A 24,565-nucleotide genomic window follows, 5' to 3' on the forward strand; every position below is an offset into this window, starting at 1 on the left:
CACCCAGGTCCTAATACCACAGCTTTGAGACAAGGGCGGGACCGCAGAATAGCAGAGAGCGAAACTGCGGGCGACGGATGTGAGTAAAGAACAAGTGGGAAGCCAGGGGGCGGGACCAAGTGAGGCAAACTTCCAATCAGAAAAAAAAATCGAGTTCTGGGGGCGGAGCCTAAGTTTGCCGGTGGAGCCAAGGCCACCCAGGCCTTGCCTTAGCCCACCCTCTTTGGAGTCACAGCTTCGTGGTCCTCCTGTTCCCGCAGCTGTTGAGCGGTGTAGCTGATTGAAGAAACGACCTCCCGTAGGTCGGGAGGCAGGCACACAGCCCGGCTTGGACCATCGATAAATGGCCGCAGGTCCGGGGCAGACAGTTCAGGCTGGAACGTGGAAGAGGCGAGTCTGTTTGGCCACGACCGGGGCACAAAGATGGCCTGCGTGGGTGCTCTAGGCCCCGCCCCAACTCCCTCCTCCAACGCCCATCCAGGTTTCCAAACGTGAGAGAGCCCTTCAGGTTCTCTTCAACAGCGGCGACCTCTCTAGCCTTCCGCAATTCCTCCTATTCCCTTACGCTTTAGTTTCCACCTCCCCGCACAGTGGGCAACAGAAGGGGTACTACAACTCCCATGATGCTCAACCACGACATCCTCTGAGAGCTTAGGACGCCTGCCTCCGCACAGTCTTCTGGGAACTGTAGTTCGCCCTCTCCCTTCTACGTGGGCCATGGGGAGTAGATACTACCTGTTGGGTTTGGGGAAGAGAAAATCATGTGGTGGCTTGCGGATGAAATATTCATCTGTTCCCCGACCCCAGCCACTTCCTGGAGAATCCCTGAGAGGTATAGGAGGTGGCTCCGGTATCTGGTCTCTCTCAGGTTTGGGTCTCTTCAGACCCAGATACGGAGGGAGTTTGTGGATAAAGATCTGCAGAGTAGAAGAAGAGGCGTGTTGGAGGGGGCTCTTATGCTTTCAGACCAGAAGGGAAGCCGCCAACCACCCCCACGGCACGTGCCCATTCCTGCGCATGCGTGTATGCATCCCACAGATGAAATGCAACTACACAGCCCAAGAGTCCTTAAGGGGGTTAGGAGCCATCCTGACTGGAAAGAAAAGTTCTGAGGGCTTCCACCCTGATAGTACCTAACCCTGAGAATGCTTCCTTGGGACCCACGATGGGCAGTATTGATGAAGAGAGTCTGGGATCTATGCAATGTTAATGATGGGAAGATAAAATTAATTGGGCAACATTTCAACACCCAAAGACCTTGGCACTTTGACACTCTACCAGGAGTTGTAGTTCTCCCTCAGGTCTGTGAAAGGGAAGGTTGAAAGTTGGTGGGAGTGAGGAGCGATACCTGGACAAAAAGCCAAATACTGGGATTGAGAGTTAACACAGGTTGGAGAGGAGATCTTCTTACCTGACGGACCCAAAGGGGCATTTGGTGGGTGTGGGGTGAGCGATGGTGCAGGTTGAGGACTACGATGTTAAGGATGACTGAGAAGGTGACGAGGACCATGGTAAACATGAGGTATTTGATAATGACGGGGACAGACAGGGAGGTCTCAGGCACTTTGTCTGCCAGCAGCAGCAGGAACACAGTAAGGGTCAGCAGGGCAAAGATCGAGAGCCCCATCTGCTCTACTTGGGGGACAGAGGGGAAGGCGGAAGGATTAGGCTTTGCCAGAAAGCAATCTCCCTGGCATAATCAGTGACCGTGTTTCCAGCCCACTCAAGGACAGGCTTTTGGAAGGGCCAACTGCATGCAAATAACTCCTACATTTATACCTCCAACCTGGACTGATTCCCCTAAATTCCACACTTGTATCCACCTGCCTACTTAACCTCTCCATTTGGGTGTCCAATAGACATCTCGAACTTAACATGTCCAAAACTTAATTCCCTCACCACCGACTCCCCACACAGTCTTCCTCAGGTCATAAATGACAACTCGATCTTTCCTGTGGCTCAGGCCAAATCCCTTGGAGTCATTCTCAGCTCTCCTCTCTCTCATCCCATATCCAATCCATACCAAACCCTATTGGCTCTACCTTCAACATATATCCTGAAACTGATGACCTATCCCATCTACCACTACCATCCTGGTACAAGCCACCATTACCTCAGATCTGAGTTATTACAAAGGCCTCCTCTTTGCTTCATCCTTTGCCCCCCCTGCTGACTGTTCTCAACAGAGCAGCCACATTGATCCCATTAAAATGTAAATCAGATCAAGAGCCCCAAACACAGCCCAGAATGGGGGAGGCAAGTTTGCATACATCTGGTCGTGACCCAAGAGACCAGATGAGGAAAACTGAAGCCTGGGCTCTTTCTCACAGGCTGGGGAAATCAGGCATTGGGTGCCCATCCCTACATCTTACCTCCTCCCCAGAGGGTGGCTTCTGAGCCACCCTAAAAAGAACTAAGTTCTCTGCGCTCTGGGGGAGCTTTAAGATGCTGGGGGTGGGTGACAGGGAAAGGAAAATTGCTCTAAGCTCTAAAGCACTGCTCTCCAATAGCATTTTTCATGATGATGGAAATGTTCTAAATCTGTGCCATCCAATGCGGTAGCCACTAGCTCCATGTGGCTACTGAGCACTTAGAAGATCATGGCACTGAGGAAGAGAATTTCTTTTTTTTTTTCTGGCCAAGCCATGAAGCTTGCGGGGTCTGAATTCCCTGACCAGGGATTGAACCACCGCCACATCAGTGAAAGCGCCACGTCCCAACAACTGGACTGCCAGGGAACAGAATTGGATGTCAGGGAAATTCTGTTCCCTGAGGAAGAGAAGTTTTAGCTTTTTAACTTAATTTTTAATAGAATTAATTTTCCTTAATTTTAAGTAATTTACATTCTAATAGGCCTTTGGCTAGTGGCTACTGTAATTGACAGTGCAGCTCTAGGGCCTTGGGGATAACGGATTTAGCTAGAGAGCGATGGAGGGAAAGCAGGGATAGTTTCAGTCCTCATCAGGCCCTGTGGGATGGGGCTGGGTTGGATGTCCTCCAAAGTCCACAGAACACTTCTCTTGTCTCTTTATTCCTCATGCTTACCTGTCCCCTCTTTTTCTATGTTTCTCACCACACACTGATATCCCCACTCCTTGATGGTCTCCGGTGAGTTGTTGGATGTTGGAAGCCATCCTGGAGCCATTGCACCATGACAAAGTCATGAAGCAACGGAAGGCGAAACTGCAAGGCAGCGCCGTGCCAGGAAGGTGGACTACAGCTCTGTTGTTATGTTTTATGATAATAAATTTAAATATAGGGGCAATTTTGGGGGGATGTTGCTCCACGTGAAAGAAAAATTCCTCTAGGACTCCCCCTCCTGAAACTACCACAGAATGGGAAGTACCCACTAAAGACCCGGGGAAATGGGTAAAGAATTAAGAGCCTGGAACTAAAGGGATATTTTTATGAAAAACACCCTCTAGTATGGAGTTATGGCCATGGGCTGGAGTTCCTGATGACATAGGAAATTTATGGTTCTATTATAAAGGAAGATTAATTATAGAAAAGCAAATGCCTAGAGCAGAATTAGTTGCTAGGATAGGGAGAAAGCACTGTCTCAGTTGAAGGAAACAACGAGAAAGGGCATGCAGGGTACATTGTAAATATTTTCGTGGAACCATTGTAAAAGGTTGCCCATGCAAGAAGAGAAATAGGAACAAGTAGCTTCAACTTTTACAATTAAAATAATCATATAACTGCTTGGCTTGGTTACTAAGAAATAACCTGTGATTAATGGGAACTTGGGAAATATTTTAATAGGACATCTAGAAACTAGGGCATATTTTTTTAAAAAAAATCTTTATAGAACATTTTGAGGTTTGATTGTGCTAAGATTCTTTGGTCGCATACCTGGTAATGTAATCAACTACAATATATAAACCTGTGATTGTAAACAATAAAGAAGAGAGAGAAACATGCAATGCTGGTACTTTAAGAAGTGTAATAGATTTATTTCCTTCGCCGACGCTATCTATCCCTCGGGTATCCCTTGACTCGCTGGAGCTGGACTCCGGCAGTTGGATGTCGCCCTATGAAGGCGCCTGGGAGACAGAGCTTCGCACTTGTCCCTGTCTGCTGTCTCTGGCGGGCGTCAAAGACCAAACGCCCTAGAGAGAGCTTCACACTTGTCCCTGTCTGCTGTCTCTGGCGGGCGTCAAAGACCACACGCCCTAGAGAGAGCTTCTCACTTGTCCCCGTCTGCTGTCTCTGGCGGGCGTCAAAGACCACACGCCCTAGAGAGAGCTTCGCACTTGTCCCTGTCTGCTGTCTCTGGCGGGCGTCAAAGACCACACGCCCTAGAGAGAGCTTCGCACTTGTCCCTGTCTGCTGTCTCTGGCGGGAATCAAAGACCACATGCCCTAGCCGGGTGCCTGCTGGTTTTGGGAGGTGTAGACATCTGGCCATAGTTCTGGCAGGCTGGGGGAACGGTATCGGGTGGTACACCCAGGCTTGGCTGCCTGTTCGCTGCGAGGAGGTTAGCAGGTCATTGTAGGGCCCCTGAGCCTTGGCAGAGCAGGAGTTGTGACTGGCTGGGACAGAAGTCCATGGTATGTGCTGCCCTGCATCCTCCTTTCGAGGAACTGTCTCAGATATAAATGAATTTTGGGTCTGACGTGGGCCCCAAACTTGGACAGAGTCAGTTCCTAGAGGGTTCTTGTGGAGGCCTGAGTTGTTATGGAGGCCTCGTCTCTTGGATAAGCCAGAGTCTTGAGTAAGGGCTGGACTCTTATGGGGGCCAGGATCTCGATTAATTCCTGAGTCTTTGTGGAAGTTAGGGTCATGGGTATGTTCTGAGCTCCTGTAAATTCCAGCATCTTGGGTAAGGCCAGGATTCGTATGGAGGTCAGAATCTTGAGTAAGGCCTTGGCTCCTGCAGACTCCAGAATCTTGGGTCAGGCCTGGATTCTTGTAGTCTCTGGAGTCTCGGGTAAGGCTTGAGCCCTTATGGAGGCGAGCGGTTTGCACAAGACCTGGGCTCTTATGGAGATCAGACTCCTGGCAAAGGACTGAGCTCTTGTTGACTGCAGAGTCTTGGGCATGGCATGGACTCTTCTGTGGCCAAGAATCTTGGGTAATGACTGGATTCTTCTGAAGGTCAGAGTCTTGGGAAAGGCTTGGATTCTTGCAGAGGTAAGGGTCTGCGGTAAGGCCTCGAAGTTCGTGGAGGCCTGGATCTTGAGCAAGGCCTGGGTTCTTGGGGAGGCCTGTGTCTCCGGTAAGGCCTGGGGTCCTTTGGAGGACAGAGCATTGGTTGAGACCTAGACTCTCATGAAGTTCTGGGGGTTGGGGCTGGTTTGGGGTTTGGGAAGTGGTGGATAACTGGGGAGGGATGGGGCCCTGGGGAGAGAGGACAGACTGAGGAGACTTGGAGGTTGGGGGAAAGGTGGGGGTTTGTATTAAGGTGGAGGGCTTCTGGTGGTTGCTGTGTTGATGAAGGACAAAGGATCTGGGAAAACAAGAGGCAGAGAAAGAGTGCATGGTGGAGGCATGGTGCATGGTGAGCTCTGGGCACTGGTCGGAGAACGGAAGCAAGGTTGAGAAGGTGCAGCATCCTTGGAGTACACCTGGAATTTGGGGTAGACTGGAGTCTGGGGATCCGTGTTTCTCTTCTCAGACTGGCAAGGATGGGAGCTACGGTGAGCGAAGGTCTTGGACTGTACAAATTTGTCTTTGGCATCAGTTGGGATCTTCCATTCCATATTCCCCAACTCCACGTAACCCAGTATGGACCCTGTGGAGGGCTTGGCACTGTCCCCACTACATTGCTTCAGTGTTTGCTCAGCTGTACCAGAGCTCACCAGACCATGCCCCTCTTGGGGCCTGGAGAGGGTACCCAAGTCATTTCTGGAGTACCCAGAGTTCTGAGGGGGACACACATGGAATAAGTTCTGCTTCATGCTGCGGGCATAGTAGACCACATGGCCAGAGGAGAGGCCTTGGTCGAAGGTAGACAAGGTAGAGAGAATAGAATCTAGGATGGGGGTACGGGTGGTGGAAGGGACTGGAGTGGTCGTCAGGGCCATGACCAGTGCTGGGACAGAGGTTGTGGCAGAGATCGGGACAGGGGCTGGTGTAGGGGCTAGGGCAGGAGTAGTAGCAGGGGCAGAAGTTGGGGGAGGGACCAGAGTGTTGGCATGGGTATAGGTCAGATGAGCATGGGTCAGGGTGCAGAGAGAAGTGTGGCCCAGGAATTGGGCTGAGGCATGTGAGGGGGCCCGGGCTTGGGCCTGGGCTGGGGTATGGGCTGAGGTATGCTCCGGGCCATGGACCTGGGCAGGGCTGTGCTCAGGGTTGAGGGCTGGTGAGGGGGTCTGGGCCTGGGGGGTAGTGTGCTCAGGGAGGTGGAATGTGGAGCAAGTCTGGGCCTGAGGTGGGGCGTGCACAGAGGGGTGCTTGTAGGAGAAGGTCTGGGCCTTGGCAGGAGAATGTGCAGGGAGCTGAACTGGGGGGCAGGTCTGGGCCCGGGCTGGGGCCTGGGCTGAGTCATAGTCTGGGGTCTTAGTCTTGCTCTCTTGGGGCAGGCAGAGTGGAACCACGTCCACCTTGCTTCTCCTGCGGAGCTTGGAAGATGTCTCTCACCTGGAGTTAAAGGTGGCTTGGGACTTTAAGGCTGTGAACGGAGGGTGCTCCCCAGCTCGAACTACGCCCTCCTTTCACAGTCCCTGTAGAGCCTCCGTGGAAGCCCAAGCCCGTCCACACTGAGGCGACATCCAGCAGCTCTTAGAAGCCATCTCATCATCTGTTTCTGGTATCCAGGGGTCAAGTTGGTTTGGGTGCCTGTGCAGGAAGCTTGGGCGATGCTGGAAGTGGGGAGAAACTCTTGAGCACATATTCTTGGGATCCACGGAGCAGCGCATGCACATGCGATGGCTGCCTACACAGCTGGCTTCCTTGTCTGTGGGGAAAGGCGAGATGGGACAGGGCCTGGGTTCCTGTGGGGCTGAGAATCAAGACAGGGATTGCAGAAAGGGGACAGGCCCACATCCCCTGAGCCCACACTGGCGCCCACTTACCTTTGGGGAAAATACGGTTGAAACCTGCCCGCAAGAATCTCTTCAGATGCATCCGGAGCTGAGGGAAGCAAGGGAGGGGGGAATTCGGGATCAGGGTGAGCCCTGAAATCCAACCCTTGTCTGGCCACACCGCAGCAGCCCTCCCATGTCAGCCCCTTCAAGATCCCAGGTCTCCCCCAACCCCACTGCCAAGATCCTGCCCTCACCCGAGTCACCACTTTGATCCCCACGTTGAGCAAGATGAAGCTGACCAAGATCAGAAGAATTGAGTCTCTTAAGTCCTGCCATTTCCTGGGGGTGGTGCCAGAGCACGGCTGGGGTAGTTAATGGGTTCGCTCATCCATGGCCGGGGGTCCCAGGGCTGCCTGAGTCCCTTGGCCTCCATATATATACTGGGAGCCAGAGTGAGTCATAATGGGGCAAGGGGTGGTGTCACAGTGAGGCAGGGGGATGAAAAGCAGGGACCAGCGTGGCATTCCCTGGTTACCAGGGTCAGGTAAGCTGAGCCTGGTCAGTCAAACAGGGCCCGGAGGCTGGCATTCCTCCCCTCGAGCGGTGAAACATTCGCTCACCGCCCGCTGACTCACTTGTTCAAATGACACATTCCAACTCTTGGCCCCTCCTGAGACTATTAAGACCTTGGCCTCAGAGCCCTGCGGAAGGACTGGTTGGAGTCCAGATCCTCAGCCTTCTTCATGCCCTTCACTGGGCGTGGAGCTGGACCGGCCCAGATGTGCAACCTCCCAGTTTGGAAGCAGCTTCTTGTATGAACCTCTTTGTCAACAGGGACAACTGAGACAAAGAGGAGGTGCCCAGAGACCAGTGGTTTGGAGTCTGCAGCTGCAGGTCTACTTAGTGCATGGTATCGGAAGAGGAGGGGCCTGCTGGCAGGACTGTGGCCACTAAACCAAGGGGACCCTCAGGCCCAGAAGGGGACACTGGCTTCTTATTGCAGGAAGCCAAGGGCAGGGAACAAGGCTGGCAGGAGTGGTGCTTCCAAGCCACAGACCACCAATGTTTCCTGGACTCTGGTGCTCTTTATCCCTCTCTCCATGGCCAGCCGCCCCCCGACCCTGCCCCCATTTGCTGCTGGCCAGTTCATTTTCCCAGTCTGGCTTCAATGCAGGGAGGGCCTCGAGGCCGAGGTGGAAGGTAGCAGCGAGTTGGCCCGCGCTTGTCTTCCTGCACTTGCTGCTTCAGCTCCAGGCTGTCATACACCTGGTAGTTGGCATTTCCCCCCGGGTTCCCGTGGAGTGGCATGAAGGTGGGCTGGGGTGGAGGGTGCTCAGTAGCCTGGACGTCTGGCAGAGTCTGGAAGGGGCGGAGGAGCAGTGCTGAGCTGGGATCTGAGGCCCACTGGTAGAGGCCTCGGCCAGCACCGTGAGGGAGGCGGAGGCGGCCAGAGGGTGCCGCACAGGCAGCATCTCTGCCCATTCAGCTATCGGCGCCACACCTCGTGGGGATCCCGGGAGTAGTGCAAGTGTCCCGTGGAGGGGCGCAGGCTGTGGTTGGTCTGGCTGTGAGTACAGCTGTGGAGGCTCCGTCCTTGGGCTGGGGGGGATTTGGGCTGCCAGGCTTCGGGCCGGCAGCTCCGAGGCACCAGAGCGGATGGAGGCTCAGAGGCATCCAGACCACGCTGCCGCTGATCCCAGGAGTCATACGGGAGATGGCCCCTTGAGGGGTAAGTGCTGTGCACCACAGGGACCCACGAGCGGTTAGGGGGCAGCCGTCGGGGAAGTGGTGGAGAAGAGGTCCACTCGTCAATGTCCATGTTGCCCCAGATGCGGGATGGTGAGCAGGGGGCCCCGAAGGACTGCAGACTTAGCTCGGACTTGGTCTCCACACGCTTGGGCATGCGGTGCAGCTCGGGCGACACGTAGACAGGGTGGTGGTAGGCTGGCCAGGATCCCACCTTGGTGACCCCAGAGGCCCATGTTGGAGGGCAGGCCCATCTGCTGGTAGAGCCCTCCCCAGCACCCCCAAGGGAACTTGGGTTGTGGGAAGGAAAGGTCGTCCTCCTCCTCCAGGTAAGAGTCCAGGTCCTCCCAATCAAAGGAGGGTATCAGCCGCAGCTGTGACATCCCGTGGCTGCGATGCAGCCTACAGAAGCCTGAGCGGCTGTAGGGGAACTGTCTGCGGATCTTCGGCCTCCGCTGGTGGCTACAGGGGCGGCGGCTGCAGCTGCAGCTACAGTTGCGGAGATGATGGTAGGAGGACGAAGAGTAGCAAGTGGGCCGGGCCATTCTCACTTCCACAGGGTCCAGGGTGCAGTGCATGTGGATGTCTTGGGCCTTGGCTGGAGGATGTTTGGGGGAACTTTCACAAGCCTGCGAGATTTCATCTGGGGCAGATGAGAGTCCATGAGCACAGGGCAACTGTCAGAAGAGTTCAGGGTTGGGAACCTGGGGACCTGGGTTTCTAGGGCCCAGGGAATGGCAGGGTCGGGTTGCCCCCTACCTGTCTTCTGTACTTACTTTTCTGATTAATCCAATACATGGACTTTTCTAAGGCTTTCTGGAGCCCATGCCATATCTGGCGTGGGGTGGGGTGCGGTGGGTGAAAATGAAGGCCAGGCTCTCTACCTTCACCCCCATTCCAAGCCAAGAACATTGCTGCAGACGGTGGTGCAGGCTGCAGCTGGTTCCCACCCTCAGCCCTCTTCACCCCTACTGGTGATCCCCAACCATCATTGACCATAGTTGCCAAGCTGATCCCAATGCTGACAAGAATGACAAGGCCCAGCAGCAGGAGTAGGAAGTCCTCCTCATTCTGGGTACTTTCTTGGTATTCATGGCAGCACCCCAGGTTGTCATAACAGAGCCGGTTTTCCATGGTGAGTGGGGGGTCCTAGGGCCACCTTGACCACGGAACGCCCCCGGCCCACCGGCTCTGACCCACACTGCACTCATGCCAGGACCTGGGGACACCCACCAACAGGTGAGGGAGCATGGTCATAATGAGGCATGTTGCAGGGAGTCAAAATGCAGAGGGGTCCAATCTTTCATCCACTTAGCTGGCCCTTTATGTGGCAGTCTCTGCCCTCGGCTCCCACTACATGGAGCCTTGTCCCCAGAGTTCTGTCTGTCCTTCTGTCTCCATGGGGCCTTGCTTAACTTGATTTGCAAGCAGGGTTGCTACAGATGAGAGACAGTCTTCATAGTGACTGGATCATGCATATAGGATTTCCTCCATTTCATTGTTCAAGACATTAGGACCGCTTACGTAGCCTGTTGGGCTTCTTAGAACTAGCCTGCAGTTCTTAAAAAGTTTCAAGAGAAGCCAGAAATCCAAATTGCTCTGTGAAATAGCCACATTTTAAAAGTAGCAAACCAATTCAAATTTTAAACTCTGCTGGCCAACAACATGGGCCACACAAAACACACCAGTTTGTAACCTCTGATGTATACTGTATAATGCTTTTGTTCTCATCTTCTCATATGATCCTCAGACTAGGCAGCAGATACTATTATTTGCTTCATTTTACAGATGGAGAAACTGAGGCACAGAATATTTTAGTAGCTTGTCCAAAGTCTGAGCACCAAAGCTGGAACTTGAGGTTTTTACAGTGTGCTTTTTTACCCTCATTATAAATGCATCCGTTTACAAATAACCTTTTCTAATCCTAAAGATAATACATATTACGAAATACAATAACCTACAGAAAGGTCAAAACAAAGAAAAAATGACCACTAGTCCCAACATGCAGTCATAAGCACTATTACTTAGTGTATTTCCTTATAGAAAAAAAAATTTCCCTATTCATTCAATCAGAGGTAACGGCTGTATAGGTTAGGATCTGTGCTCGGTGCTGGGGATATTACAGTGGACAGCCATAGTTCCTGCCCTCAGAAGGCTTACAATCTAGTTCTTGTTCTTTGTTCCATTCATTGCCAACCTAGATGTGAATATCCAATGGGGCTTCTTCAAGAAGCCAAAGAGTAAATAAGCGGATAGTTCATTTCACGTGGGCCCAAGGCCCCCAGCTGCCCAGTCCCACTTGGGCTTCCTCCCTAGAAACGAAATGAGGAGAGGATTGGACTCCTAGTGAAGGAGTTAAGATGCAGAAAGGGATAGGACTTGAGAGTACTATCAAACTCTCAATTCAAGTGGCCGAGGACCTCGGTCTCGGCCCTCTCGTCCTCAAGGAAAGGGGTCCGGAGGGGGCAAGTGGTACGTGGCGTCCAGAAAGATAACGAGGGTCCACAGGAAGAGGCGTTCCGCCACCATGGCCACAAACTGCCAGTCCTGCTTCAGCTGGGCGTAGGACGATTAAACTGTTCCTGAGCTCCAGACCCCCAGAGAAGGCGGCCTCAAGGCCCTGTACTGCACCCAGGTTCTTCTACCATGGCTTTGAACCAAGGGCAGGCCCACAGAATAGCAGAGTGTGAAACTGCGGGCGACGGATGTGAGTAAAGAACAGGTCGGCTGCTTCCCACTACCTATCTACCTTACGTTTGGTTGTATATATATGTCCATGCCTCTCTCTCACTTTGTCACAGCTTACCCTTCCACCTCTCCATATCCTCAAGTCCATTCTCAAGTAGGTCTGTGTCTTTATTCCTGTTTTACACGTGGGTTCTTCATAAGCTTTTTTTTTTAAATTCCATATATATGTGATAGCATACGGTATTTGTCTTTCTCTTTCTGACTTACTTCACTCTGTATGTAAGCTTTTTACATTCATCATCTCATTTACTCTTACAATATCCTCCATTAGGTGATAACCTGTATTAATAATGTTATTTGCAGATAAAGAAATTGCACCTTAGAGATATTAAATACCTTCAAATGTTTCTGGCTACAAAAACTTAAAATTGCAACAACAACAGCAAAAAAAAAATCTAAGAGACTAAGTTAGGACTCAAACACAGGTGTCCAAGGCTTATAATCACTACAGTATTCTGTATGATAAGCAAGCAATTGGGGAAGAACTGGATCAAACACTTTCTGTATGAACTGAGGCAAGTCACTCTACATCTAAACACTGGGGACAATAGTATCTGCTGTCATTTTTCTCACAAATGCCACAAAGAACAAATTTAAGACTGCTGCTTTGAAAGCATCTGGTGAATGAAAGAATACGTAATGTTTTAGATAACCATTATTTTCATCCAATTAACTTTTCAAGTAACTTTATTTGCTCACTGAAATTGAAGTACTTCAAGGACAATCAAAAAGGTCTTACCTAAAACCACAATCAGCAGTTTCTGGAATGCATCTGTCATAGCCTTCTGAATAGCAAGCTTCTGGGTTACCTTCCTTTCCATAAGGAATGATAATGACCCTAAATCCAACCAAAACAGATGAATTTTAAGTGTCTGTCTGAATAACTGATTTCTAGGTTACGTGTTTAAAACTAAAAATGCATCTCTGATTCTTAGATCATTATCTTAGTGATTAACGGCAGGCACAACACTGGGGTACGGGTGAATGTCTCTGTTGTAGGTATATCCTGGCATGGCACATTTTTACTGCTCAGATCTATTCTGGAAGTTCCTAAAATACTCGATCGGAAATGCAAACCAAGAACATGGCACAAATCTCATACTACTCACAGATTTCAAATGGACAAGCTGAGGCTGCACTGCTACAGACCCTGCTCTCCTGTGCGTAAAGGGCTTGATTCATACACTGAGATAGATTTGGTGATAGTGCAGATGATCTGGTCGCTCCTCAACCATCACCCACTCAGGTGGATGGTGGAGCCTCCTCCACTCCATTCGCTAACAGCCCTGCCTCTGAGTTAAAACCCTAAGCCCAAGTGCCATGGATTCTAGGAAGAAACTCACTACCAATCAGAATCCCCTTTCTAGGGATCTACATTTACTTTTTCTGCTCAGGCCCTTCTATAGGAGGCAAAGGACTGAATATATACACAAGAGTTTATTTCAGTCTTTAGACAATGATTCTGTTGGGATAACTGAAGGCCAGGAGACATCTGTATTTAAAGAAATATTTTAGCACATAACAATTAACAACAAAAAAAAAACTAACTAATTTTCCATCCTCCTAAGCTTCTTGGCAGGCAGTCAGTTCTAAAATTCTAAAGTTTAAGGTGCTGTCAGGTATTGCCTAAGATAAAAACCTATATTGTCAGGCAGAAAAAATCTGCCCAGGGCTTTAGTGGCTTAGAAAAGGTGATGATGTATCTGAAAAGGTGAGTTTCAGAAAGAAAGGAAAAAAGAGAAATCCCACTCCCTCACCTCCCCACACACAAACATACTGGAAAACAGACCTTCCTCCAACTTATGCAAAGGTTCCTCAGCCATGACAACTCCGGGACTCCTGCACTCATGGGAGGGCAACACCACCTCGAAAGCACAGAAGATCTTCAGGCTTTGCTTCTGAAGTGGTGTCACAATATCTTCATTTTCCCTTTCTTCAAGGTTAGAAAGATCCTGAAGCTGTTAGGATTATGAATTAAACGCTAGACTTCAAAATATCCTGTTGTTAGAAATAAAAACGAAACTCCAGCAATCCCAGGTAAAAGTTTAGGTATGCAATAGCTTCAAAATCAAGTGAGACTTGCAAATGAATGACTAGATATGGACAACTATTTTTTATTATATACCATACAAATACTGGAGAAAATTATGGACACCACCATCCAAGTCATTGAGATTATCACTAATTCTAGGTGGCAGGCCAATGCTCACATACTTCCATGTGGAAGGCTCTCACATCTCCTCCTCATAGCCCTGTTCTATTCTTCTCTCTAAAGTCTAGGAGTTCAATGTTGAAAGGAGTCTGGTGAGTCAAAGAAAATCTACAGTTTACCTTGATGATCCTTTTTGACCACCCATTGAAACCAAAGTAGTGATTTGCCAATTCTTGGCATCTGGAGCTGTTTAGGGCCAGCGTATTATGTTGAACCGCCTTATGTCTGGTGCCAAGACGAACCTAAAGACATAAAAGTCCTAAAAATATCACAATCCTACATAGAGATTATTTTGGATATACCTGAGATTTACCAATAACAATTTCATAGAGTGGTTGTGAAGATTAAGTAGGACATTTTAAGCAATGAGCTCACAGTCAGCCCTAAATAAATGTTATTTTTTTTAAGTCAGTACTTTTCTGCATCATTTCCAGGGCCCCTGATTAACCGGAAGGTTCCCTGACCTCTGGTGGTGAAAGTGATGATGAAAACAACCAAGGAAGCCCAGCAGAAGCCTATTATGGGGCTGGGAGTAAGCAAAGGAAGTGAACTGTTTTACTCCTCTCATCCTGTAGCTCCTGCTTGAGAATATGACCTGAAGAGGAGGTAAGATGGACCTGCCACTGAATCAGGACCTTAATCTGTAGCACCCCCTCCCCAAGTTACTAACTCCTGTTAGAAGAGGGAATACCTATACCTCTATAAATGTAAATAAAGCAACCAAAAGAATTAGGGGTTCATCTGCATTAACAAGCTTCTTTGAGAGTGCAAATATTTCCAGTCTTAACTCTCTAAATAACTTACATATTACTGTGGATTTTTTACATCACTAGTTCTTTCTTAAATATCTATTTCCACTTTGAACAGGGTGTAGTATATAAATATAGTCATAAAAATTCAAATAATACAAATAAAGTCAAAGCATTGTTAATTCTTTATTGATTGGTTTGTGCATCTTCCTCTGTCACTAGTTTATGAGCTCCTTAAGTGCTTGAAGGAACCATATATTATTCTTTCCTTGTTACCAGAAGCAAGCATAGATCTTGGCATATAATAGAGGAGTGATGGTCTGTTGACTGAGTGAATGAATGAGTACATAAGACAATGAAATTACTTTCTCCAACTGAAGCTGCCTGCTGGGAAGGAGAAATGAAGACTAATTTTTAAATGTTGAGTGTTGCATGAGAGGCTAGGCCCTGTACGGTGAGTCATAATGGAGCTGTCCTGGACAATTAGGAAGCTTCAGAAGGGCTCTGAGCCCCTGGTAGTAGAGACAGTTGACATCTGGGATAACCTTGCCACAGTTCTTGCTGGCAAACATCTCCCTTCGTGCTACTGAGAAAAACTCAGATACATTAGGCCTTTCCTTCATTTTATTTTAAGATGTTATTCACTTTTCTGTATTTATAAAAATACAGGGGAAAAAAGATAAGAATTATGTATACATGCCATGAATAAAGGAACACATAATTGGAACTTCCCTGCTGGTGCAGTGGTTAAGACACTGTGCTCCCAATGCAGGGAGCCCGGGTTCGATCCCTGGTGAGGGAACTAGGTCTCACATGCATGTATCAAGTAAGAGTTCACACGCCACACTTAAGGAACCTGCAAGCCGCAACTAAAGGAGCCTGCCTGCTGCAACTGGGGAGCCCTTGAGCCGCAACTAAGGAGCCAACCGGCTGCAACTAAGACCCGGTGCAACCAAATAAATAAATAATTAAAATTTAAAAAGAACACATAATTAAAGTAGATAACAATATTGGGGGTGTGGGTAGTAAACTAAGGCTCTGCATTAACAAAAGAAATCTAGGGCTTTCCTGGTGGCACGGTGTTTGAGATTCCGCCTGCCGATGCAGGGGACACGGGTTAGTGTCCCGGTTCAGGAAGATCCCACATGCCGCAGACTGGCTGGGCCCATGAGCCATGGCTGCTGTGTCTGCGCGTTCGGAGTGTGTGCTGCGCAACGGGAGAGGCCACAACAGTGAGAGGCCCACATACTGCAAAAAAAAAAAAAAAAGAAAACCAGAAGGTGCAAAACTGTTTACTATCCCAGACTCCTATCTTCCGTCTTACAATACTGTAACTGACACTTCAGAGAATCAAAGTCCACACCATGTAGGATTTTTCCGACCAGTACAAAACACTGGCTCAAGGGCAAGTTCGAACTGGCTATTAATTCATTTCAGCAAACATTTCCTGAGGCCAGGCCCTGTGTTAGCAGCACTAAACTCAAAGAGGAAGCATGCCATCGCTACTTTCAAGAAACTTAGATTCTAGCAAGACAGGCAAAGCACAAATGAAAAATAACAAGAAATACCTTTCATCTGCCGAAAGGCATGAGCTGCCCTCAAAAGAAGAACACAAGTTCACTGTGCAGAGATGATAGGGAGAGCACAGGGGAGTTTATCAGAGAGAATGCACAAGTCACCAAGAAAGGAAAAAGCACATGATACACTCCAGGTGTGTCAGAGAAGGAGGAAAAGGAGCTAAGAATGCCCTCCAATGCCACAAGAAGTGAGGGCTTTATTCCATAGCAATGGAGCATGATGGGAGGTGTTTAAATAAAGAAGGAACCTATCGGGCAGTGCAGTGGTTGGGAATCCGCGCTTCCTCCATGGCGGAAAGGGGTGGGGGGAGGGTTTGATCCCTGGTCGGGGAACTAAGATCCCGCAGGCGGCATGGTGTGGTCAAAAAAAAAAAAAAAAAAGAAGGAACCTATCATGTAGAAGTCCTGTGAACAACTGGTGATAAGCAGGCATTGCCATTAATAATAGACCACTAAGCAGTCCAAGTAATAGAGATTGAGAATTCAAGCACAGCCTCTCCTGAGCTATACCACTCATAATGCAGGGAGCAGCAATCCTGGGCAAAGAAGACCTAAGATCCTCTGACCTGACAGTCACAACATTGCTCCGGCGGACCATGCTTGCAGACCTCCCACCACCATGTCTGTTGGTTCCGAGACTGCTCTTCTTGCGTGTTCCCAACCTCGCTCACTCTCCCCACTTTCTACCTCACCAAACGGCCCCAAGGTACAGGTCTCCTCCATCCTTCCAAAGCTCAATTTATGCCACTTCGCTTTTAAGAAAGACCCACGTTAGCACCTGTTTTCCCTACCAAAAGAAATCCAAAGAGGTATCTGTTTTCACAAAAAAGGGGGGAAAATGAGAACAGTGCCCGGCACATGTTGTGCAGCAGCCCATACAGAGGCAATTCACACTGTGCGCTGCAAAAGCGGGTGCAAGGGGCACCACCCAGCTCCTTCCTGGGAACCACACTCAGCACCTCAGCATCAAGCCACCATAGCTTTGAACTGTCACTGAGCTTCTGTACTTTAGCTCAATTTATTTTGTGCATCCGTTAGCAAGATGTGTCCTATGGTCACTGCTTCTTCGCTTTATGCCACTTCGGCTTATGAAAGGTTTCATGGGAACGCTCTGCTTTCAGTCATTGGGGGAAACCCATACTTATTGTCCTCCCACCTCCCTCCAGCCTACACATCCACTCTTGGCCTGGCCTTTCCAGCTTTGAAAAGACAACCTGGCTCCGCCCTCTACCGCGTATATACTGCAGTGAAAGATGAGGGGAGAAGCTGACAGGCAGACAAAAGGCAGCATCAGTGAGTGAGGCCTGACGACAGACAACGGAAGAGTTCCAGGCCCCTTCAACTTTTGAGATGTTTGGTATAATAAAAAATGTAGAAACACCTAAGGGATGGGATAAGAAAGAGCTCAAAATGGACTTCAGTATTTGTTAGCATTTGTTAAATATGGGTGGTACATACACGGGGTACAATGTAATATTCTCCACTTTTCTCAGTATGAAATTTTTAATTAAAAATATACCAAAACACGGTTTTAAAAATTAGAGGATATTTAAAATGTTTATACATTTGACAAGTTAATACAACACAAAAAATGAAATCTAATTGTGTAATTCACAAGGAAATCCAACAAATATTTAGAGTATTGTATCCTCAGGCATTACATGGCCTCCCATTAAACTTCCTCAGCTCTCCCTCAGTGGGCTGTAATTCCCAGTTTACTTTAAGGGAACTTCAATATTTAAGTTATGATTGGTGTTTATGTCCCTTATACAAACATGCATTAATTTGGGGAAATCAATTATCAAACAAACATCAAAAGTAATCATTTCTACATTACTAATGTGACTTTGCCCATTAGAGATCAGAATGGCATTACAAGATCATCAGTCACTTATTCTATAGGCCAGAGTTGACGCTATTGACATTTTGGGCTGAACAATTCTTTGTCACGGAAGGCTGTCCTGTGCCTCATAAATGTTTCAGCAGCATCCCGGCCTCTGACCACTAGGTGCCAGGAGCACGTCTCCTGACTTACGACAACTAAAGATGTCTGTCTCCAGACATCAGCAAATGTCCCCTGGGGGGCAAAATCTTTCCAGGTTGACACCTACTGATATAAACAAGCATATAGTGTTTGCTTGCCAAATAACAGCAACAGAAGATGGATAAATCCATGGATTCCAAAGGTCCTAGAATCAGCAAATCTTCTCTATAAAACTCCTAGCCCACATCTAGAAAATATTACAAAAGGAAGCAAAATGAAAAGAAAAACTAACAACACATGAGCTAAAATCTTTACTAGGCACAGAACACAGCACAGTGATCCAAAGCACAGACTTGGAGCCAGAGGACTTACATTCAGAACTCACCAGCTGTCACTCACCAACTGTGTCACTCACCAGCTGTGTGACCTGGAGCAAATGACTTAGCCTCAAGTATCTCAACTTGCTCACCTCTAAAATGGCAAGGAGACAACTAATACCTACCTCCTATGGTTATTTATTTTCACTTAAGAATTAAGCGAAATAATACGTGTAAAGTGCTTAAAAGAATGCCTGGCATACAGTGAGTGCTCAGTAAGTGTTAGCTAGTGTTATTTCACTAAAATTCCATATTTTCAATTTATACAAAGTGGAAATCACTTTACAGATTTCAACATACAACACTGTATTTATAGAAAATAAAATATCATGCTATGTAACTACTTTATCTACTTGACAGAGGAATTATTTTCACCCATTTTCACCATCTCAGTAAACTAATAATGGTTATGATTATGCAATCATAATAATGATTATGCTCTCCAATAGTCATTGGAGAAACAAGTGTACTTGTACATCGCTGACAAAGACAAGCTAACCCCTAAAACTGGCTCTGAGGGGAGATCACAAAGCCTACCATCAACATTAATCACCAAACATATTAGCCAGGGATATCTCAATAAAAGTAACACAGAAGTAGAGATTAGGGACAGAATTACTAACTCCGGGAGCTATGGGGGGAAGTGACTTAATTTCAAGAGTTAATGTCTCTGATATGTAGGCTCAGGTGCCCACCTCAGCACTGGATATGAAGATGCCTACCACAATTAATCAGGTCCCAACAGTTCATTTCTAACTGCGGTCTCCCTGAACCCCACTGTGGGTACTTCTGTAGCGTAGCTCTCCATACAAGGCAGGTCTCTGGTAACTCTGTTCTCTGGTTCTTCAGGAAACAGCATGACCTGGCTACACATACTCCTGAAGAAGTTCAAGCGTCTTCTTGAAAAACATAAAATAGAAACTGCCAGCCGAAGTCAAAGTGAGACAATGTCTCAAGCCACGCTAAAATGGGCTAAAAAAAACACAGAGATCTAGAAACTACCTCTATACAACGCCAGCACCAGACACACCTCACCATGTAGCCAACACTCTTGGCCAGGATACACGGATACACCCGTGTCTACAGCATGCAACCCTGCCACGTAGCGGACAGACACTGACCAAGCTGGGTCTTGTACAGCCTCTGCCATGGGGACAGAAAGGCCCAGAGAAGGGCGCTGAGTCGCTTAAACCCACCAGTGTGGGAAGAAGCACCACGTCCACCCATTGAGAAGGCCACCCCTATTTGCCTTGACTCTTTCTCTTCCTGTTAAAAATTATCCAACTTTCACCAAAAGAATACACAATACAAACTTTCTGCAAACTCCTGCCCCTGTGGGGAACGGCATTCCTGGAGGATGTAACTTCACAGACAAAAAAGCTGGAATCAGTAACCAAGGTTCTAATTCAAATCCGGTCTAATTCAAATCCATTAACCCCTGTGATCCGTTGCCGATCTACAAAAAGAGCCTAACAGCACATTAGTCGTTTGACCAGCCAGCGTCCATCCCTTTTTCTGGTAATAAAAGCCCACAAATTCCCTCAGAGTAGGCACCTCTCCCCGTCTCTCAGTCAGCGTGGTTCTGGTGGGATCGAATCCACCAAAGAACCACGGGTGCCACGTGACCAGAACTGGCCAATCCCAGTCTCACAGCCTCAAACAGCGATTGGCTCCAGGTCAGACATGTGACCCCATAAGAGCCAATGAGACATCATGAGACTTTTGCTGAGGCTTCTGGGAAAGAGACAGGCGCTCTTTCCGGCTGAATCTAAATGCTGACAGGCTACAGGGGGTGAATATGCTACAGCCAATTTTCTAACATACAGTTCCTACAACTGAAGTCCATACAGGAAAAGGAAGAGTTGACTCGTGGGGAGAACCTGAGTCCTGATGACTTTACTTGAGCCCTGAATCCAGCTAGCTCTGCCTGACTTTGCAGTTAGGTGAGCCTAACTCAAATTTCTTTCCAGCTTAAGCCAATTTAGGTTGATATTTCAGGCAGCTGAAGTGAACTGATGTATATGTGTATATCTGATTAGTACCTCACAGGATGTGAAAAATGGAATGAACTGATAGCTGTCTTGTAAAACAGTGTGTATATACATGATTATTAAAAACACTGGTCACAGGTATTGATTAATAATAACAAGTGCAAAGAGAAGAAAGTGGGCATGGGAGAGAAATGACTTAGTGTGATATGTGCTTATTCTGACTCTTGAAAATATTCCAAAACATTTGTTTAAACAATTTTATCATAAAGCTATTTCAGCAATAATAATAAGAATAATAACAAGAGCCATTTGCTGAATGCTTACTGTGGGCCAGAGGCTGTTGAAATGACTATATTATGTAATCTGCTTGATTCCTCATAATGACCTTACAAGGTGGATGTTATTATTATCATTCCCACTAACAGATAAGGAAACTGAAGCACAGACAAGTTAAGTTACTCACCCACAGTTACACTGTAAATAAAAGGCAGGATTCAAATGCAGACATTCTGATGCAGCTCGTGCTTTTAGCCAAGACACTGAATCGGAACCTACACTCAGAGTTCTAATGCTGTTCCAGTGAAGCAGAAACTCAAACTCAGGCACTCCCCAAAGCATCAAATGGGAATGTAATATACCACTATTTTAACCCTGGAAGAATCTTAAGGACTAATTCCTACATAGTTCTGCATTATGAAAGTATACATATTTAACCACATTAGTGATTATCATTTTTTGAAAAAGTGTGAAAACCCTCACAAACCTCAACCAATTGCATCCTTTGCTTAAACAAAAGTCCTAGATGTTCCCAAGACTAAGAGGTATATTAATTAGTACTACCTTTCCAGAAAATAACATTTGCACCTTCCACAAAGTCAACTTTATGAGGACATTCCCATCACTAAGTTACTTTTCACCACTTTTATAGAACAGAAACTTATTTTAAAATCTACCCATCTTAGTATAATATAAAAAAGAAAAAAATTTATGAACTGGACTTTCTCAAAATTAAACCTTTTTCCTCTTTGAAAGACACTATTATGTTAGAAGGATACGAAGCCAAGCTAAAGACTGAGAAAAAACCAACGGCCCATCACAATTTTCCACAACTACTGAGGCCACACGTAGCAACTACTGAAGCCCGCACACTCTAGGGCCTGTGTGCCGCAACTACTGAGCCCAGTTGCTGCAATTACTGAAGCCCGCACACTTAGAGCCCGTGTTCCACAACAAGAGAAGCCACCACAATGAGAAGTCCGCAGAGCACAACAAAGAGTATTCCCTACTTGCCACAACCAGAGAAAGCCCGTGCGCAACAACAAAGACCCAACACAGCCAAATATAAACGATAATAAAAATAAATAAATAAAGGCATCATCACATAAAAACAAATGAGGAAATAATTTTTTTAAAAAAAGAATAAGTGGTGGGGCAGTGGTTAAGTATCCGCCTGACAGTGCAGGGGACACGGGTTGGAGCCCTGGTCCGGGAAGATCCCAAATGCTGCAGAGCAACTAATCCCGTGAGCCACAACTACTGAGCCTGTGCTTCTGGAGCCTGTGCTCTGCAACAAGAGGGGCCACGGCAGTGAGAGGCCCACGCACCACGATGAGGAGTGGGCCCTGCTCGCCGCACCTAGAGAAGGCATTTGCACAGAAACGAAGACCCAACACAGACAAAAATAAATAAAAAATAAATACATTTCAAAGGAAAACCTATACATTTCCCTTTCTGCAAATGTAGGTTTTCGAGGCAAGAGTAGAGCCTCAGAAAGAATGTCTGCAAACAGAACAATCACTAGTTCACTAAGTACAAAATGTAGGACACTTTTGAAGAATCCCATCACAGCTAGATAATTGGTCCAGGAACTAAAGTAAACACTGGAAGAAAAATGAAATCAATAGTGTACCACAGAGGTGGTAGGCAGACAGGCCTGGACTAAGACATGTTCAGTAATAGATAATAAGGGTGGTGATTTGTAAACATCATTCTTGTCCCACTGTGGACTTCCTTCTGCCACAGTATAAGGATACCACCAGATCATATTGAAATCAAGTCAAGAAATGTACTTTTATATTTTTAAAAATCAATTATTGTCCTTAAATTAACTTTTCTTATTAGTTTAGTGATGGTCCTCTATTACTTCTAAAACATTAAATCTTATTTGATTAGAGACAGACTTCAAAACATAAAAATAAACTGTGATCAAACAGCAGGAACAAACAGTAGTAACTAAAATTTCTTCAATCTAAACTGAAGATGATTTCTGTATCTCTGTCTTTTATAGTTGTCTCCATTAGGGGAAAAAAATATGTACCTCATAATTAACTTGACTGGAGTGAATCACACTGCATTGGTAAAAGTTTCAGAAGACAAATCAGCTGTGCTAAACAGTACCACTATCCACCTGAGCAGAAATTACTCTCCATAAGTTTCTTCACATAAGTAACAAAACAAAAATTTAAACAAAAGAAGAACTACTAGAAAAAAATTAGAGATTCAATTTTTAAGTCAGTAATTTGCCTTTAGTCAGTAATTTGCCTCATACATTATTATTTTCCCTGTGGAAACCCAATTATTATCCTGAAAACAAGACCACTTTAGAAAGCAAATGCATTGTGATAAAAGAAAGAAAAGGCAGACTGATACATTATTAAAATAACTCATACGCCATATCCTGAGGAGTAAGGAAGCCATGGAAGAGCAGGCCCCCTTCTCCTCAATAGACAGCACAGCTGTGGGGAAGACACTGCAGCTAGCAGAAGCGTGTCACACTTCCTCAGGGAGGAAGCAAGTTACAGAACACTCTACAGAGGGCGCCCATAAACTGACGGCCACGCTCATTACACAACAACATCCAGGGCACCCACAGGCTGACTGCAACCCAACTTTCCCCCCATTCCCACACAGGCCCCAGGAACCGTCAGGCCTCTGAGGCTCTGCCAATGCCCTTCCCTCTACCTAAATATCCTTTCCCTCCTCTCTCCAGACCTCAATCCTGCTCAGCTCTAAATGAACGCTTCAAGGGCTATTTCCCTAAGAATGCCTCTCTCAAAACCAAAATTACTTCCCCTAGAATGATCTGCCTCTTACTCATCCATCATTATCTTGGATTAAATACAACATGTAAGATGCTTATCTGACTAGCACAACTATTTCATAAATAGGAGTTATGTTTTATATCATCTATGACATGACATGACAACCATTCAGCTCACTAAAACCATTCAATAAATACTCTAATTGAATTTCCCAAAGACTTGACCTAAAATAACCTAAATGCCAAGCATTCCGAGAACCGACCTGAACCAAATTCACTTCTCATTCGAATGCCAATGTCATACACAGGGATGTTGTATTGTCTTTAAATGTACTTGCCTTTATCCAAAATTAGAATCTCTGATGAATCTATGGGACACACAAGTAAAATATTCTGCAAAGTAAAAGATCTTTATTTATTGTACTGTGCTTAATATTCAGCCAGACCTGCATTTTTCTATAAAACTTATACAATTACTGAGTATGCACGAAGCATTAGAAGAGAGACTAAGTCTATTGAGAAGAAAACTGGAAGCGAAGGTCATCAATCATTTTCTACTTTGAATAATCTCTTTCATAAAGAGATAAATTCTCCTAAATTCCAGAATGAATGGAATTCAATACAGCAAAGTAAAATGCTTTAAATACATAAAATAAATACCTTGATGGACCTTCCACCATCTGTTTTAGTTATTTCAATTATTTAAAAAAAAACCTAATTTAAGAAAAGTTATATCAAGAGCTAAAATTGAGATTTTTTTCTCCATCTATTACTTTAATTTTCCTGACCCGTTTTTGAGAATTCTCAGCATTCTGGATCAATAATACCAAATAATTTCTTGAAGAGACTGAGATTCCCCCCTAGTCATTTAACACGCTTACTAATCAATAAAGATATGAAAAAACAAAAAAAATATTTATGAAGCAAGCAAATTATATTAAAAGACTGACTTTGAGAAAAGGTGCTGCTTGCCAACAAAATTTTATTATTATAAAACATTTTCTGTCATTTGTATTTCTGCATTTTCCCTTCCAGATTATCTGTGTAGCCTTGTAAACACATCATAATCCAAAGCAGTTGAGCTTTATCAATAAAATGTAAATCAACGCAAGAGAGCCAACTGCATAATTAAAACAAAAGTGTACCGGGCTTCCCTGGTGGAGCAGTGGTTGA

General features: G+C 46.4%; 1 protein-coding gene across 1 annotated transcript in view; it reads right to left on the reverse strand.

Moving 5' to 3' along the window:
• Positions 1-14,242, reverse strand: part of LOC307067913 (RAD52 motif-containing protein 1-like) — a gene marked incomplete at both ends in the record, with an annotated part of 278,899 nt that extends 264,657 nt beyond the window's left edge. Inside the window, 4 exons of the mRNA XM_079725538.1 lie at positions 12,202-12,300; positions 13,252-13,420; positions 13,794-13,916; positions 14,234-14,242. Of these exons, the coding sequence (XP_079581664.1) occupies positions 12,202-12,300; positions 13,252-13,420; positions 13,794-13,916; positions 14,234-14,242 (400 nt within the window). The remainder of the gene's footprint in view (positions 1-12,201; positions 12,301-13,251; positions 13,421-13,793; positions 13,917-14,233) is intronic.
• Positions 14,243-24,565: the final 10,323 nt, after the last annotated feature.

This window comes from Hyperoodon ampullatus (assembly GCF_949752795.1).
Source record: "Hyperoodon ampullatus genome assembly, chromosome: 19".
In the NCBI taxonomy this organism is placed as follows: Eukaryota; Metazoa; Chordata; class Mammalia; order Artiodactyla; family Ziphiidae; genus Hyperoodon; species Hyperoodon ampullatus.